Source organism: Cervus elaphus, chromosome 18 (genome assembly GCF_910594005.1).
Source record: "Cervus elaphus chromosome 18, mCerEla1.1, whole genome shotgun sequence".
Lineage (NCBI taxonomy): Eukaryota > Metazoa > Chordata > Mammalia > Artiodactyla > Cervidae > Cervus > Cervus elaphus.
This window is the reverse complement of record NC_057832.1, coordinates 104,075,806-104,094,494: the sequence shown is the minus strand read 5'-3', so window position 1 is coordinate 104,094,494 and position 18,689 is coordinate 104,075,806. Positions and strand designations below refer to the sequence as shown.

The window sequence follows — 18,689 nt, the reverse complement described above, 5'->3', positions numbered from 1 at the left end:
ATCTCCTGGAGAAAGGAAGGGCTATCCACTCCAGTATTCTAGCCTGGAGAATTCCAGGGACTGTGTAGTTCATGGGGTCCCACAAAGAGTCGGACATGACTGAGTGACTTTCAAGAAAGGACAAAAGGCAGCTCGCTTCTGCCATATGGGGACACAGCAAGAAGCCAGCCATCTGCACGCTAGGAAGAGGATCTTCATAAGAACCCAACCACGCTGACCTCCTGATCTCAAACTTCTCAGCTCCAGAACTTTAAGAAATAACTCTCTTTTGGTTAAGCCACTCAGCCTATGGTAATTTGTTATAACAGCCTAAACTGAGACATTCTTTTTCTCAGTGTTCCCATCAAGCTACCTAGCTGTACTAAAAACTGAGAGCGTGAATAAATGCTCAGAGATCTGCAGTTTCAACACTGTCACTATAATGAGTTAGCTAATTATAATCTAGAGTATCTAGTATCCAGTGAGACGTGCAGACTTGGGGGAACCATTTAGTGGGGACTCTAGTTTTTTGTTATCAAATTTCTCAAAGGAAACCCAAAATGTTATGACAATAAGACTTAGAAATAAAGGAAGCCATTACTCATTTTTTAGGTTGGCATTCTCATGATGAAAGATCACCCTCATAAAATATCCCTTTGCCATGGCAGACTTCTAAAATGACATTTTAAAGTTACATTAATACCTCAAAAATTATAAAATGCTCACTGTTGGAAAATATGGGGAAGAACAAAGAAAATAAAAATTGGCCATAATCCCATCACTAGGAGATAATAACTGATAATATTTTGGTATATATCTTTTTAGTGTTTTTTGATGTCACATATACATGAATATTTTTAAAGCTACATTATATGCTGGATATACATTTGCATCTGACTTTTAACACACCACTGATATTAAAAGCACTGATTTGTATTTCAGTTCCGTTCAGTTGCTCAGTCTTTGCGACCCCATGGACTGGAGCATTCAAGTCTTCCCTGTCCATCACTAACTCCTGGAGCTTGCTCAAACTCATGTCCATCGAGTTGGTGATGCCATCCAACCATCTCATCCTCTGTTGGCCTCTTCTCCTGCCCTCAATATTTCCCAGCATCAGGGTCTTTTCAAATGAGTCAGTTCTTCGCATAAGGTGGCCAAAGTATTGGAGTTTCAGCTTCAGCATCAGTCCTTCCAATGAATATTCAAGACTGATTTCCTTTAGAATGGACTGGTTTGATCTCATTGAAGTCCAAGGGACTGTCAAGAGTCTTCTCCAACACCACGGTTCAAAGACATCAATTCTTTGGCAATCAGCTTTCTTTATAGTCCAACTCTCACATCCATACATGACTACTGGAAAAACCATACCTTTGACTAGATGGACCTTTGGTGGCAAAGTAATGTCTCTGCTTTTTAATATGCTGTCTAGGATGGTCATAACTTTTCTTCCAAGGAGCAAGTGTCTTTTAATTTGTATTTAACTCTTTGTAATTTACTTCCCTGGTGGCTCAGATGGTAAAGTATCTGCCTGCAATGTGGGAGACCTGGGTTTGATTCCTGGGTTGGGAAGATCCCCTGGAGAAGGAAATGACAACCTACTTTAGTACTCTTGCCTGGAAAATCCCATGGACGGAGGCGCCTGGTAGGCTACAGTACATGGGGTCGCAGAGTCGGACATGACTGAGCGACTTCACTTTCACCCAAATTTTATTTTAATATATGGAAGCAATGAGCAACTTAATTGTATTATAGGGCTAATTTTTCCAATTTACTGAATATTTCATCAAATTCTCATGGTTTTTTTTTTAACATTTTAGGATATTAAAAATGAAACACATATATGCTGTGTGGATGATTTAGAATTTACAGAAAAAAAGATGAAGACAATAAAAATAACTGATAATTCTAGAGGAATACCCACTGCTGACGTTTTAGTGTGCTTGCTCCCAGTCACTTCTTGTATATTTTGTTGTCATGCATTCAGAGAGACCAAACCCACAAACTCCTGCTGAAGAGTTCTTTACTTAGTTCTCTATCCCTGCTCTGGCCACAGATGATTAGACAAAAGATGGTTATCTGACACAGGAGCCACCAATTATAGACTAGCTTGTTACCTTTGTTACCTGTGAGGGTTCCAGCTAGAGATTTCCACCCAAGATGACTGACTGAACCAGCCACATCTTTGCCTGAGAAGCATGGTTTTAAGACCTATACAGAGACAGTCAATGGTAGTGGCAGGGACAGCTGAAGTAGAAATGGGATGTAATAGAATGCGCACAAAAGTCAAGCACTAAAATCAGTGGGAGGGCCTATATGGAGTCCTCAACCTACACATATCAGGTTTTGAATCACAGTTTGACATATTAAAATCGGGACCCAGGAAGAAAAAGACTTTTATAATAAAAATCGAGAGCATCAGCTAGCAAACATTTTCAATTGTACTAATCAGAGATGTGGATTACAAATTACAGACACCAACTCTGGCTAATTTAAATTTCAAAAAGGGAGTCACTGAAAAGCTATTGGGTAGTTTGCAGATTTAATGGAAACCCAGAGAACCAGGCTTTTAAACCTGGCAAGAGCAAAGGTAAGCTAGGTGCCAAGAACACAGCCAGGCTGCAGTACAGGAAGCGACTGGTAGACATCACTGCTTGTGCTTCACACCGGACTCTTGATGATTCCACCACTGGTGACTTGAATGATCTCAAACTTCCCCTGCATCTGTGTGTCATTCCCTCAAGTTTCAAAGTCCCAAAGAGAAGCTTCTTCAGTTCTAGTGAACCTTGATTATAAGGCTGTGCCCTCCCTAGAGGGCTCAGATCTACTCCATTCATATTCCATGGTGGGGCCTGCCTCCCAGCTTCAAGAATCCTCTGAAGTCTAGGGATAAGCACCATGACTGTAACTAACCAGCAGAAAATAATTTATTCTATCCAACAAAACTCAACTCACCTCTTTTCAGAAGGTTCAAAGGGGGCTTTAAAATAATCTCCATAAAGCTCAAAACTTTTCTTGAGTTCTAACGCTGTAAAATAACGTAGATTATTGATGATGGGTGCTGGTACTAGACCCCTGAAATTGGAAAAAAGATCCACAGAATTCTGTAATGATACCAAGCATATACACACACATTATACCTAAATACTGACTCTTACATCGCAAGTAAATGCATTTGACAGCAAAATCTATTTGGAATAATGTAATGTATACAAACACATCAGAGCTTGTCTTAGACACTGGTATTACATTTTAATTTGTAGATTAAGCAAATTTGTATTTTTCTGAATATTCCTTCTCCATTAAGACATTAATATAGGCAGATTATCCTCCTGTTGATTAGTGCATATTCTATTGTAAATCCTCACCTATTTGTTAAGTGAAGTCCAGCAATATATCAACTGCTATAAAAACTGAAATAGGTATTTTCCAGTTTTGTTTGTAATCTAATACTTTGAAATAATATCGGAATAAAATATTTATAAAAATTCTACTGTTTTACTTTCTACTGAACTCTAGTATAAAATATCCTTTTTTCACCTATACCAGCCTGTTTCTCCAGACAGAGTGACTTGAAAGAATCATTAACTACTTTTAGTGAATAAATCCTACCGCTATTCACCCTAGACTTGCTAAATAGAGTTGCTGTGTGCAAAGTAGACTGATTGCATATAAATGCATGCAAATTTCAGAACACCCTTCTGCCTTGTATGACCCATTAGAGGCTCAGATTTAAAATCACATAGTATCCACAGCGTGTCAGTAGTTATGGCCGCTCAGCTGGTCAGGGGTCGGACAAGCCCCGACTTTAGCTGCTCTGGGGTAGACTGCCTGTCTCCTGACTACCACCTGTACCCCCTCTTCCAGTAGAACTTTGTATATTCCACACAGCCTGCCTTTAGAATCAGACTATCCAAAGATAGCTTACCAGTATGGAGAAAAGAAATCATACTTTTTTTTTTTCTTTGCTACATAGAAGACAAAGATAAAACCTAATTTATATTGAGTTAAAGATTTTCAACAGATAGCTTGAAATTACAGACAATAAAAAGAAGTGAAATTGAAAAACATCTTAAAATGGCTTTTGCATTCTGCTTTCTTGAATTACTGCACTTTAAAAAGCTCTTTAAAACACTATAATTAAGGTCTTGTCAGTGCTCTTAGTAACTTTCTGAAAACAGGGGCTTCATTTTACTACTAGAACTTTCCAAAAGGTCACACAGAAAAGAGAATTCAGAATACTGAAGCCTATAACATTCGTGAGAAAATAAAACGCAAACATTTCATAAACATCCTGGTTATTCATTTTGAGTATATCTTAGAGTTGAAATGTGCCTCGTCACATGTGATAATTAATAGTACAGTAATTATTATAGCCACCAATATCTATGAAGCCTCTACTATGCCTCAGAGACTAAGTGAACCATTGCATATTAAGGGTGGAGAATTCATGGGTTAATAAAGATACAACGGTCCCCATCCTCATGGAATTTACAGTTTAATGTGGAAAGGAGACATTAAACAAATGATCCCACAAATCATTAACTACTATTGTTTTGAGATTCAGGAAGGACAGGATATTCAACAGGATAAGATTAACCTTCCATCATCAAAGCCTTGGTGAAGGCGGATACTTACATTCAAACATGACCAGAAATATCATCCTTTGCAGTCCTCAAAGACTGCACAAAATCATCTGTTTCTAGCAACAGTGAGTATACTGTGCCTTTAAAAACATGTATAAATGAAAGCGAAATACAACTTCTAGAACTAGGTTTACTGCCACCAGGTCCATTTTAGTACAAAGGTCCCTGGTTATGCTGATGATTTAGGATTCATCTGGTATACTTGGATACCAAAAAATCAATCTAAAGATGCCCAACTATAAACACACGTGACAAATATCTACCTTTGAAATAGGAACGTGTGCTGAGGAGGTGTGTTTCCCATTAGGGTCTGCCGGGCTGTCTCATACTGTCTCGCCAAAGACTCTCTTTCCTAGGTAAGAAATATGATCTATAATTATACTGATGTTAAAAATATGTCAGATATTAAAATAGCTATAATCATCCTCTTCTTGAGAGAGATTGCCAAATGTGTAGAAAGAAAGAAAAAAAAAAAGGCCTACAAAATAATATTTGTCCAGTGGAAAGAAAGCTTTATAAAACAAAAATATTTTATGAAGACTGTAATTTAAATGTGGCAATTTTTATTAACATGTCATATTATTTCTTACATCTTTCTAATGAAATTATCTCTCGATGATACAGACTGTCTTTTTAGTTTTATCAGATTTTTACACACACAGTAACTGACTGAATATATCTGATGATAAGTATGAATCTGAAATATGACAGATTATGAGGTTTTCCTCCAGTATTTCACCAACACCCCATCACCATCACTAAATACCAAAAAGCACAAACATTTCTATTTTGGGGGATGAATGATTTATGATAGAGATATCTGACTGAGAAAGTTGTAATTACTTTCCCCAATCCAATAAAAAGTTTCAAAAATACATAGGGATTTATGCTGAGAAAGTAAAATGAATTAAAATAGCTTCTCCTAAGGGTTGCAGTCAGGGGTACATGAGATAATTTACATGAAAGCCCCTTCCAAATTATAAGTGATGCATAAAGTCTATTTTCAATCCTAAAGGAAATCATCCCTGAATATTCATTGGAAGGACTGATGCTGAAGCTCCAATACTTGGGCCAATTGATGCGAAGAGCCAACTGATTGGAAAGACACTGATGCTGGGAAAGGCTGAAGGCAGGAGGAGAAGGGGAGGACAGAGGATGAGATGGTTGGATGGCATCACCGACTCAATGGACATGAGTTTGAGCAAGCTCTGGGAGATGGTGAAGGGCAGGGAAGCCTGGTGTGCTGCAGTCCATGGGGTCGCAAAGAATCAGATATGACCTAGCTGAGCGACTGAACAACAACAACAAAAGCTATTTATGATCTCCACCATAACATCTCATTAAACTTCTGTTGTGATGATCTTTAGAATCATCATGTTGTTCATTTTGCAGCATTATAACAGCTGTGCAAGAAGTTGATAACCTATGAACTATCCTAAAAGTTGATAAACACTTAAAATTTCAAAATAGCATTGAATTTTCATAAACTTTACAAGAAAATGAGGCACTGAAAATAATCTCAGGCAAATTCACCTCATGTGTATTACAGCAGCAATTTAGCACTACCCCTGCTCTCATTTCTGGGCAGTGAATCTGTTGCTTCTTGGCAGGATTTGATTTGCTTTCCTACGAAACGACTCTGTTATATTTTATCTCCACCAGGGTTGGCAGGCGAAGTTACCAGAATCTCGGGCTGCAAGGGGCTGGAGCGCAGTTGCCATCATGGATGAGAAACCACCAACCCTCTAATACAGAACACACCAGATCTCCACACTAGGCTCTAGAAGTTCTGGATTATGGGGGCTGAACAGTTTCTCAGGGAGGTGGCTGCAGATAAGGCATGACCTTGAGGATGTCAAAGTTCATGAGAATTTTTGACAACATGTGGTCTGCTTACCTATTCTCACATTGTCTTTTGATCATACCCTCTACTCTCCGGTTCCTCCATAATGTTAATGAATTTTATGTTGAGATGCTGGAGATGAATTACAGCTGAGAACCCAGTGTGTGTGTATTCCATCTCTGTTCCTCCGTTCTCTCTCCTGAGGACCTGAGTGCCCTTGACCAGAGAAAAGCTGCCTTTAACTGGACCTGAAAACTTTCTAGCAGGTAACATTCAGGTTGGTCGTGTTTAAATAAAGCATGGATACACACTAACAGGTAGAGCCTGCGAGGCAATGATATGTGTTTCCCATCAGCGTGTATGAGGCTCAGTGGCAGGACAACCTAACTGGGACATGAGCTGGTTCTGGTTGTTAAGACACAGACTTATCATTAAAGAATAAAGGTGGCCAAGGGACTTCCCTGGTGGTCCAGTGGTTAAGACTCTGGGCTTCCAATGCAGGGTTTGATCCCTGGTTTGAGAACTAAGACCCCACATGCTGTGGGCAGCACTGCCCCCAAAATGGATAAATACATAAAGGTGGAAATATTTTTTAAAATATATTAGAGGAAAAAGAAAAAAAAGAATAAAGGTGGCCAAGAATGTGTATTCTGGAGTTCACAGTCTGGATACGCCATGCCCTGGGAGGTTAAACAAAGAAATTATATTTGAAAGTCTAAGCTCAAAGGAACATAAAGATGTACCATCCAAAGAGGGTGGGAGAGCAGATACAGAGAGAAAGTGATGGGAAAAAAAAAAAAAAAGAGCTGGGCTTCCCAGGACTACAAGCACAGGGGCTGATGGGCCCCGCATGTCGAGGGAGCTCCTAGGGTGTGGTGAGATCTTAGGAGTTGGCACTGGGTGAAGGTCCTTGCAGGAGATCTGGAGAATACCAGAACCACTGGCTCAGAATGGAACTCAGGGTTTCAGACAAGGTGCATCGCCATGGTAACCATGAGAGTCTGGAGACCAGGGGCCCTTCCCTTCCCTAAATTCCCAGGACAGTGTAAACCTCAGGATTCTTGAACTTAATCCAAAGACTGGGAGTGATCCCCACTCCTAACGACTGATATTTGATTTCCCACAGATTCTAGTAGGTGGGAACAATTCTAGATTCAATTTATTTTGCATAAACAAATGGGACATTCCCTGCGCTCCACGATCACTTCTGCAGAAGTGGCAATGATTTAGGTCTCTGTATTCCCCACATTCACAGAAAACCCATCACAAACAGGGAAAGAAGATGACCTAATGTGAATGCAGACCAACTCCTGTCTGTCCTGACTTCTCTAAGCTCTCGAAGAAAGGGATTAGAGTAAGTTATAGGACAAGTCTATGTACTGCAAGCTTACAAAACATGGACTCTTTGAGTGGACTTGCTTTGAAGGCTCAGCACAAGAATATTAAAAATATCTCAACATCAAAACAAGTTTTCCCTTGAAATATATACATTTTACAGTATTAGCAGTGCTTTTCTGTGCCTGTTAACTAGAAGAACTGAGTGTCAGAGCTTTGACTAGGAGCCTGGGGGAAAGCTACTCCCAAAATCTACACTGAATATTCTACTTTTAGAACCCCATGACTATTCTTAGAGGTGTAGAAAGTGTGTGGGGTGGGGGGGTTGTCTTCAGCTGACACTGTCAGAGAACAGTTCTGGTGAAACTTAGTGTTAAAATGTCCTTTTTGTCTGAATTGCGTAATGTTCAGTTGTGGCTCCCCCCGCCCCTTCTATCCCTTCTTACCACTGGTGTTTTTTTCCCTGAAAGTTTGGCCCATAATTTCACAAAGTAGTTTCTGTCTGCAAAATCCAGGGACTCAAACTCATTTGAAACTCTTAACTTCCTAGAAATCTTTTCAGGTTTCAGCTGAGGTTTCTTAATATCTCCTAGGGAAAAAAAAATAAGGTTTAAAATAAAAGGCATAAAATAGGATACAACAACTTTCTGAAGTGAGGGAAATGTTTTATATCTGGATTTGCTCAAACACAACAAAGTGCATACTTGAAGTCTGTGCATGTCAACTTGAAAGTAAGATAACTAAAAATATGTCTTAAGAGTACAATAATAATTATTACTGAAAATTACAAAGGTAGTCCACATCACCTAGTAGAAATGTTCTGGGAGTATACTTTGTTTTTGATCAGTAAAGACTTATGAATGGAATTAAAGGCTTCCAGATACTGAACTGAAAAGTCCCTTTTATAATTACTTTCCTTTTGACAAAATTGTCCTACAAGGCTAAAATAATAATAAACATGCAATGCTAATAATAATAGTCATAATAAACACACAATGCTAAGAAAAAACTTTTAAAAAGAATGGAATGGATGATGAGGTCACTATTTAGCAGAATTTATACATAAATGTCTAAAGTTTCCTTTAAAACATTAGAATGTCCATAGACCTAGAATATAAAGAATCTAAATTTCTATCACTGCTCATGTATCATGGGGCCAAGTGTAAATACTTTTGGATGTATTAGGAATATCACCATTTTCAGTATTGCTATAAAGATGCCAAAATAAATCATCTCCACAGTACCAATACAGCTGACTGAACAGATGTGGGAAGCAAGCCCCAACTCAAGACAAAATTGAATAGTGGATAATATATAACAGAAGTGTGTTTTTAACACAGAGCAAAACTGAAACTAAGAAAGAAACATTTTCAGGTGCTGGAAGAGAAGATTCCAAGTCAGAGCAGAAGACACTGACACCAAGTCAGAATGTTTTGGGCCTGAGGTTTCTGGACTGAGAGGCAAGGCCAGTCCCTGGGCTCTTTATTAGGTGGGAAGTTGGAAAAGGCGTGTCTGGAAATCTCAGGACTTAGTCTGGGCACAGGCTCACCTACACTGAGGATGGAAACACCCATGGGAAATCAGACCTTTAATTCTGGGCTGTGTGCTGGTACAGAATCTGAACTCAAACTCCTACCAAATTGCGTGCAATCCCCACCACAGCCAACAAAAAAAAAGCAAGGTAAAAGCTGTTGCAGACAAATAAGTTTTTAACCATGGTAGGGAAGTCTAAAGCTCCACAATTCAGCACCTGTCTTGAAGGGGAGAGACTGAGAAGATGTAACAAATGCATGAATCCACACCCAAGGGATTACAGGTGACAGAGCCCTGGAAAAGGGACACTGAAGTAATTAAGTTTATAACAATCACAGAGATAATAGGAGACAATCATTATGTGGAAACATCCTCTATTCAGTCTTCCTGATGGAAAAGCCATCCAACCCATATTGGTTGAGCACCTACTATGTGCCAGACTGCGCATTGAATGTTGGGGATAGAGCAGTAAATAAAGCGTCCTTGACCTGTGGGATTTACATTTTCATGTTGGAGACAGACAACTAACACACCAGATAATGTCAGGTGGTGATAAGCACAATGAAGGTCCAGGAAGGTAGCAAGGAGGCAGAGTGAGGGATAGCGTGATGGTCAAAGAAGTCCTCCTAAGGAGGTGACATCTGCACAGTGGTCTAAAGTTATAAAGGAAGGCATTCAAATACCTTGATACCTTTGATATGGGACAAAAGCATATCAGGCAGAGAGAATGGCCTTGTATAAACACCCAGAAGCATGCTTAACACAACTGAATTACAGTAAAGAATTCAGCATGGCTGAGGCAAGGCAAACAAAACAAAAAGAGACGGAAGGGCTGACTGAATCTTATATTCATTAAAACAAACAAACAAAACCCAAAACATTTGTTCTCTTGATGAGACTCTTAGAGCATTGTTAAAAAAAAAAAAAAAAAAAGAATAGAGCATTGTGAAAAAGATCAGATGAGTCTGAAAAAAAAAAAAGATGAAATTTAAAGAAACAGAAGCTATAATTTCCATAGAAATGATCCTCTCTATATAAAAGCTTATTTAATGTATAGTATTTGTGTCAGGGTCCCTTCTTCCAGCTTTCTCACCTGTAAGTCAATTGTACCATAATGTAAACAAACCAAGTTCTATCCAATGATACAATGGAGATATAATTCAACAGATGAATGTCTTAATGATTTCTCAGCAACAAGACATTCTGGGTAAAGATAATGTGTTTAGATTACTATTATACTACATTGAAATGCTACTACTTTCAAGACTTGGACTCCTATAGTAAAGAGTTTCATACAGTTCTTAATATAGTTTCAAATGTCTTGATACAGTAATGAACAAGAGATATTACTTTTCAGTTATTAAAAAAAATCATAATTACTGGTTATAATACCTGCAACAAAGTTTCTTCAAGTGATGTTATTCAAAGTATCTAAATTAAAGTCAAACTTGAGGCAACATTAAATTATATATAAGTCATTGTACAGTCCACAAAAATTACCAAGTTCTTCAGTATATAAGCTAGTTATATTTACTTAAACACCTACAGTGAAGCATAAATGAGTTTACTGATGCATAACAGATTTTCAAGTTATTTTATGGATTGGTATCATTACCAAATACAGGAAAATATAAATGAAATATCTGGAACAACCAGAACTATATCTCAAATGAATTCAAAATAACTTAGACTTTATTTAGAATTATACCCTTTTGCAGTGAATTAAAATAATATTTATATAAGATGTTTAAAAAATGAGCACAGAATCCAACCAAATAATGAATGCAGTAGAAGCCATGTACCTAAGATAAAACATTTGTGTGTATTTCATAACACATTATTACACAAACGAAATAAGACCTTGTACTGCAAAAAAAGGAGGAAAGAAAAAATGTTGATGATCTGATATCATAGGCACATAGTCATTTTAATAACTAGTAATAAAATTAGAATTTGGGAGTCAGATTGCAAATATTTTTAAAAATAAAAATCCCTATTTCGATAACCAATTTTTCTATAGCTGTAAGATTGTTTAGCAAAGCAACTAAGTCACTCTATTGTCTAAAGACATGAGACTGAACACTTTTTTTTTCTCTTTATTTTTGGCTGTGCTGGGTCTTCACTGCTGCACGGGCTTTTCTAGTTGTGGAGAGTAGAGGCTACGCTCGAGCTGTGTACATCTCATTGCGGGGCTTTTCTGGTTGCAGAGCATGGGCTCTAAGACGCGAGGGCTTCAGTAGTTGTGGCACGTGGGCTTAGTTGCAGCTCCTGGGCTCCAGGGCACAGGCTTAGTTGCTCCGCAGGATGTGGAATCTTCCCAGACCAGGGACTGAACTCGTGTCTCCTGCACTGCCAGGCAGATTCTTTACCCTGAGCCAGCAGGGAAGCTCCTGAACACTTCTAAGTATACATATATTTTTTTAAAACAGTTAAATAAAACTTTGCAACAACAACAAAATAAATGAATCAGCACCAGAGTTTGTCTCTCTTTGAAAACACATGGAAACGTATGACTTGGAAGTAGGCTTTAATTTTCACACAAAAGTTCTCAGACAGCCAGAATCATTCCTTTCTTTCCCCACTCAAATGGGGCTTAAAAAACATGTTTATTTTGGTAGGAGTGAGGTGTTTTTTTTTTTTTAATTAGCAAGAGTAATATATGCCTACCATGATTAAATACATATACATATGTAACATGCAAATAGCTACAAAAATCTCTGTGAAAGTTTCAATGCTGAAATATGTAACCATATAAAGGACCAGAAACAAATTAAAGCGCAATAATCTGCTACACAATTTAAAATATTTATTTATTTTTAATAGGCTAATACACAATTTGTAGTGGAAAATTGCTCAGTGCATTAGAAAGTATTAACATAAAACCAATGGGGCCGAAAGAAGCCATTTTTTTTCCAGGACAGATTTAAATCTTAAAAGTCTTGTCTATCAGTTCTTCTGAGAAAGGAATAATTGCAACTAGAAAAACAATCACTTCACATAATATCCATAATAATTTTCCATAGCAAAATAAGCTTTTGTTGTAGAAAGCTATGAGTCTAGAAATATAGTAATAATGTTCATGTTATACATGATAAAATGAATACTGTACTAAACTATTCTAACAGTAAAGTGCTAAATTCCTTAGTGTCCAATCAAAGGAATAAGCAGTTATTTAAACAGAGAACAGATTTTACATCATAAAGGAAAGCATGTGACTGTATCTTCTAAGACAGAAATTATGAGGTACAAAAAGAATGCTTCTATCCACTGAACTCCATACTTTGAAATATCTTCAGCAGAGTTGAACTAATGGGTTCAGTATTTGGATACTGTATCCAGAATGTCCTAAATGAAACATATAATAACATTACCCTGAATTTCAGGGTTTTTTTAAATGGATGAGTTTACCAGGAAGTAGTCAAATGACACTTTGAAGGAGATAAAATGTAGAGCAGATAAATTCAAGAGTGGAAATTATGAATAAAATCTAGATGTGTATAGTATTTGGGAAAAGGAGAGGAGAAGGAAAGAGTAGCTTGGCTGGCAGGAAATCGGATAAAAACCTGCAGGAAGCTTGAACACAGATTAAAGGTTTCCTCTCCTAGGAGCAAAATGTTTGAGAACTAAATTTCTGATGTGATTTCTGCCCAATCCTACATCCCACCTTGACTAAGTGTGGTCTCTGCTTGCAAGGGCTCATCCTTTAAGAACAACATTTTCAAAGACGTTATTTCATTGGTCACTTCTCAAGCAAATACATCTTTCTTTTATTTCTTACCTTTGCTATCTTTGTCCCTGTAAACTAAGGGACTTTAGATCTGGTAGCTCATAGAAGCCAGTCTTTGCTTCAATTTACCACAAAGAGAAACCAAAATACCCACTGTCTGGTAGTTTCTCCCTCAATCATATACCTTGATGGCATTTACGATTGAACCAACCTGAAACGTGGAACATAAATGCCTTTGATATTATCAATGACATAATAATGGCAAAAAAAAAAATAGATAACATTTACTGAGCACACTATGTTTCAGGTGCTATTACAAATCTTTTCTGTGTGTGCGTGCATGCCTGCTAAGTCACTTAGCCATGTCTGACTCCTTGCGACCCTATGGACGGTAGCCCACCAGGCTCCTCTGTCAATGAGATTCTCAGGCAGGAACACTGGAGTGGGTTGCCATATCTCCTCCAGAGGATCTTCCCCACCCAGAGATTGAACCCGAGTCCCCTGAGTCTCTTGCACTGGCAGGAAGATTCTTCACCACTGAGCTACCTGGAAAGCCTATGAGAAAACCACATCAGTTGCCAAATATTTCCACCTAGTTTGAATAATGTTGTCCTTTCCAATTGAGGATAAGATGATATTAGAAAAAAATCTTTGCTGCTTACATGTTAATGTACAAACACACATATAAGTACTTACTATGTGCCAGACATTGTTCTGGGTATTTTTCAATATATTAGGTCATTTAATCCTCACAATAATTTTGCAAACAGATACTACTAGTATCTCCATTTTATACATGAGAGCTTGGTAATTTGCCTAAGGTCACACAGCTAGATTGCACTGGAACTGGAATTTCCAATGACAATTTTGACTCAAATGTTTTCTGAAATCATGGATTTCTAAGGTTACAAACTTAAAAAACAAACAAAAGAGCTCCAGCTTCTGCTAATCAGGACTGCTTTCTCATAGTCACCTTTGAGATGAAAGCTTTGGCAGTCTAACATTATTTATCATCAACACAAAGAAACAGTCTCTTCTTATTCTCTTTTCTGAATGCCTGGTCAATAAAGAAATAAGATTTCTGGAATGATTATCTTTAAGTTGAACCAAGCAATTAATTGAGGTGGCTCAGCTGGTAAAGAATCTGCTTGCAATGCAGGAGACCTGGGTTCGATCCTTGGGCGGGGAAGATCCCCTGGAGAAGAGAATGGGTGCCCACTGCAGTATTCTCACCTGGAGAATTCCATGGACAGAGGAGCCTGGCAGGCTACAGTCCATGGGGGTCTCAAAGAGTTGGACACAACTGAGCGACTAATACTTTCAAGCAAGTAATTACATTCATTTACAGACACACTATGATCTGGACAAACCTTTATAGCAACAAGGTGGCCTTCAGTGTTGTCATGGAGCAAAAGGTAAGGCGACCAGTTAAGGACTTAGTTGTTAAAATGTTATTGAGCAAGATTATTTTTTTTTTCAGCTTAACATAAAGACTTTATACTATGCATAAAAAATTTCAGTATACCTTATCCAGAGCCCTAACACTGACAAAGAGCGTAACTGCTAATACACTGAATCCTTCTATTGTCACAGAAAATAATTCAGTATAAATCGTGCCAGTCCATCCCTCCTCACCCGAAGACAACCTGAGCAGAGAAGCATCTGGTTGGCTGGCCTCTGAGAACAGCCCCACAGCAAAGCTCCCGAGCACTCAGCCCAGGGTCTTTCAAAAACTGCAGGCTGCAGACTCAATTATGCAATCAGTTGAGTAGGTCATGAGTAGCAATTTAAAAAATGAAGATTGAGTAGAATAGGAAGTACCAGACTTTATTGCCACAGTGAAGGTATTTCATTATACATTTGTTTCCTAGGTGTGTTTCTATGTGGGTTGTGATCATGAGTTATACTCCTAGATACAGGTTTTGGACTGGAAAGTTTGAAAGTCACTGATCTAGTGATTATGAACTGCAGTTTTCTAGCATTAAGCTGTTTAATAAAAGAGGGCACTGGGTTCGTCAAGAGCCAGCATGGAGAGCCAGTTGTAATGAACAGATCAGAGATTATAAAAGGAACCTTACATTCATCCAGTCCAACTAACCACCCAGCCTTGGGAAGCTTTCTGTAAGATTCCCATCACAGAGCATCTAAGTTCTGAGAAGAGCCTGTCTGCTCCTCTGGACATGACTCTGAGTCCTAGAAAGTTCTCATTATGTCAAATTGAAATAGAACATTAGGGGGCTGCTTCCATAGGACAGCCTCTCAGGTGTGGGAATTTAGTTCTATACAATTATTTCTGAATAAACACAGGTTTTTGTAGAAAATTTATAAAATGCTAACAAGCATAAAAGAGAAAATTAAAATTACCCCCAATGTAACAATCCAGAGCTGACAACTGAAACCATACTAGCAATACCTCCTCAACCTGCTTTCTTCTTGTGTGTGCATGCTAAGTCACTTCAGTCGTGTCTGACTCTTTGCGACCCCATGGACTGTAGCCTGCCAGGCTCCTCTGTCCATGGGGATTCTCCAGGCAAGAATACTGGAGGGGGTTGCCATTCCCTCCTCCAGGGGGGAACCCTCTGGAGGGTTGAAACCTCCTTCCCAACCCAGGGATCGAACCCAAGTCTCTTACATGTCCCACATTGGGTGGCGGGTTTTTTACCACTAGCGCCACCTTTTTCTTCTTAATGTGTAACAGATATTTTCCTCTTCCACAATTCTTCTGCAACATGATTATAATGGCAACATACAGCTGTACCAGAACTTTTTGCCCATAGCTTATTTTTGTAATCCCATTTTGGCTAAATTCTTTCCAGATTTTATTACAAAGACATTAAAATGAATATCCTTGTGCATAAATTATTTCCTTACAATAATTCTTGGATTAGAATTGCTAGGTTAAAGAGATGCAACATGTGAAGGCTTTGACACACGCTGTGAAGCTGCCTCCACAGAAGTTGTGCCCATTTACTTTCTTAGTGATGAAACCGAAAGTGCATTTACCTTCAGCCTCACCAAGACTCGCCATTCATTCGTTTTCCATCTTTGCCATTTTGGTACCCCCAAAATATCCGTTTTGACTTACGGTGACAGTGAAAAAGTTAAATACCTTTTGACATAAGTTTTCGTCCATTTTTATTTCCTCTTTTGTAAATTGCCAAATTACCCATTCGCCCAATTATCTTGTGAGATTTGGAAATAACTGATTTAGCTCTTTAAATATTTGAAGAAGGCTCTTGGCACCCAGTGGAACTATTACCTCTGTTGATTTGAATACTAGGTACCAGACTTCTTCTAAAAAGCTGAGGATTGTATTAGCTAATAGAGAGACCAAAGTCCACAGCCTTGTTTTTTTTCCCCCATAAAAATCACTTTGCTAAGGCACAAAACAAATGAAAGTGATATGAACTTTGTTTGTAAATGTAGATGGAAAATGACAATTTTTAAATATTTATATTCTATGATTAAAAAGCAGAAGTGTCCTTGATGCCAAGAAAATCAATAACAGCTGTTAAAAATCTCACACTGAGAGAGGAGATGACAATCTTTTCTACTTATTTCCTTGAACCACAGACAAAATATCCCACTGCACTGACTCAGAGACGTCTATATGACCAAAACACAAACCGGACACCATCATGGACCCTAGGGAAGGATGCTAGAGCTTCTTCCAATTTAGAAGATGGGAAACTTGGCATCTTATTTTGCATTAGAGCCCTAATGAAGATGCAGTCCTGAATTCCTTAATGAGCCTCCAAAACAGTTGCTCAAGGAGGAAACCAAATCAATTTCTAATGTTTTTTACCTAAGTGAGGTATTCGTGCCTCTAAAATGCAGGTCAGAAAAAAATGGGTGCTTATCCTGATTTTCTTCCTCTCTTTCACAGTCTGCACTCCCCCTACATCCAGTCCAAATATCTTGAATCTGCCCACTCCTTCAACGATGTGCCTTGTTTCAGCCCCTTAGCATCGTGTCAGGACTAACTCAACAGCTTTCCAGTCACTGTTCCGGCTATCTGTATCACCCTCCTTAAAGTGATCCTTTATGCTGACTAGATGCCCCCTAAGATAAAACATTTAACCATTCAATGGCTCCCCATCGTTTTCTAACAGATCAAGCTGCAGGCTCACTAGCATAGCACGGAGTGCCCTTTGGATCTATAAATATCTACATATACCTACAGCTCTCCTGACATTTTGTTCCTTAGAAGATGCCATGCCTGCTCTTACCTCCAAGCTCAGGCATATGCTGTTCCCTTCTGAAAGAACTTCCCTCCTCTCCTGTCAGTCTGCTGACTACTCTGCAACCTTGAGGACTTAGCTGAAGGGTAACTTCCTCTTGGAAATGTTTTCTCATCCAGTTCTCACATCCCAGGCTGAATCAGTGTCCTTCCTTAGTATTCTTCTCGTGACATTCTGGAAAAGTTAATAAATGAGTTTTCCTCTCTATTTGGTGCTAAACCTACCCTTGCATGCTGCAGGGCCTCCAGCTGCCCCAATCACACGGTGTTGTAATGAACCCTCTTATCTGTCTCCCTTGATAAGAGACAGAGCTCCTTGAAGTGTCCTCATCATCTCATTCTATGTAGAAACTATCAAAGTGTCTGGCATATATGAAGTACTCAATCCATGCTTGTCGGAGGACTTGAACTAACTTCATAAAAATAAGTTATGATATGTTTAAAAAAATTCACCTTATTAATTTCATCTTGGACAAACCAGATAAATCCGAGGGTAATTATTAGTATATCACAGGTTCTTCATCATACAAGAGGAGTCCTGAACCATGGATTGTAAAAAATATCAATTTTCTCTACTGCACTTGAAATAACACTTGACCTACATACAATTTGGGGGGATATGTGTTAAGGTTAAGACATGCCTTTTGTATAAGATACAGACATATTTATACAGGCTACAGGTAACGTAGTCATCAATGACATTTTTAAAACATGGGATACCAGACACAGTTTAGTATGATACCAAACACACAGTAAGAGCGCTCACTGACTGTCTTGTAAATTCTTCAGAGTCAGATCTTAGACTGGCTGCTTTGCTTAGTTATTCTCTTTCATGTGAATGACGGGATTCACAGAAAGGAACTTATTGAGTATATCTAAATGTGCCCCTGTCCCCAGCCAGAGTAGACAGGCTGAAGAATGAGCATCTGACTCACATTGGGCCAGAGTACATCCCTGAAGAAAAAAAAAAGAAAAAATATATATGTATACTGTAATCTTTGGATCAAGGGGCACCTGAGCTAATCCCTCCCTGATAGTGGGAGCTGCCAGATGTAAAACCAAATGTAAATTTTAGGAGTGACTGATGGTCACATTTCCTGCCAAGTGCAGAAACTGATTTAGAGTCATTTATGTCATAGAGAATGGAGCCAGCATGGAGGCAAAAACAGAGATGAGAAATGGGAAGAGTCCTGGAGATGACAGAAGTCTAGGAGATGACAAGAGTCCAGTAGATGATGAAAATCCTGGAGATGACGAGTTTTGGATGTGTTGAAATGCTTCCCAGTCTCTCTGAGGTTCTTCTGCCGCTCTGCCCTCCCCAGTTTGGCTTTGTGAGATATTCCCCTCCCTTCTGATAGAAAAGCTAGCTCTGACAGTAAGCTAGCTCAG

General features: G+C 38.6%; 1 protein-coding gene across 1 annotated transcript in view; it reads right to left on the bottom strand.

Moving 5' to 3' along the window:
• Positions 1-18,689, bottom strand: part of LRGUK (leucine rich repeats and guanylate kinase domain containing) — a 96,044-nt gene that overhangs the window by 6,334 nt on the left and 71,021 nt on the right. The window contains exons 16-18 of the mRNA XM_043873304.1: positions 8,247-8,386; positions 4,886-4,974; positions 2,932-3,051 (exon numbers count right to left, since the gene is read on the bottom strand). Of these exons, the coding sequence (XP_043729239.1) occupies positions 2,932-3,051; positions 4,886-4,974; positions 8,247-8,386 (349 nt within the window). The remainder of the gene's footprint in view (positions 1-2,931; positions 3,052-4,885; positions 4,975-8,246; positions 8,387-18,689) is intronic.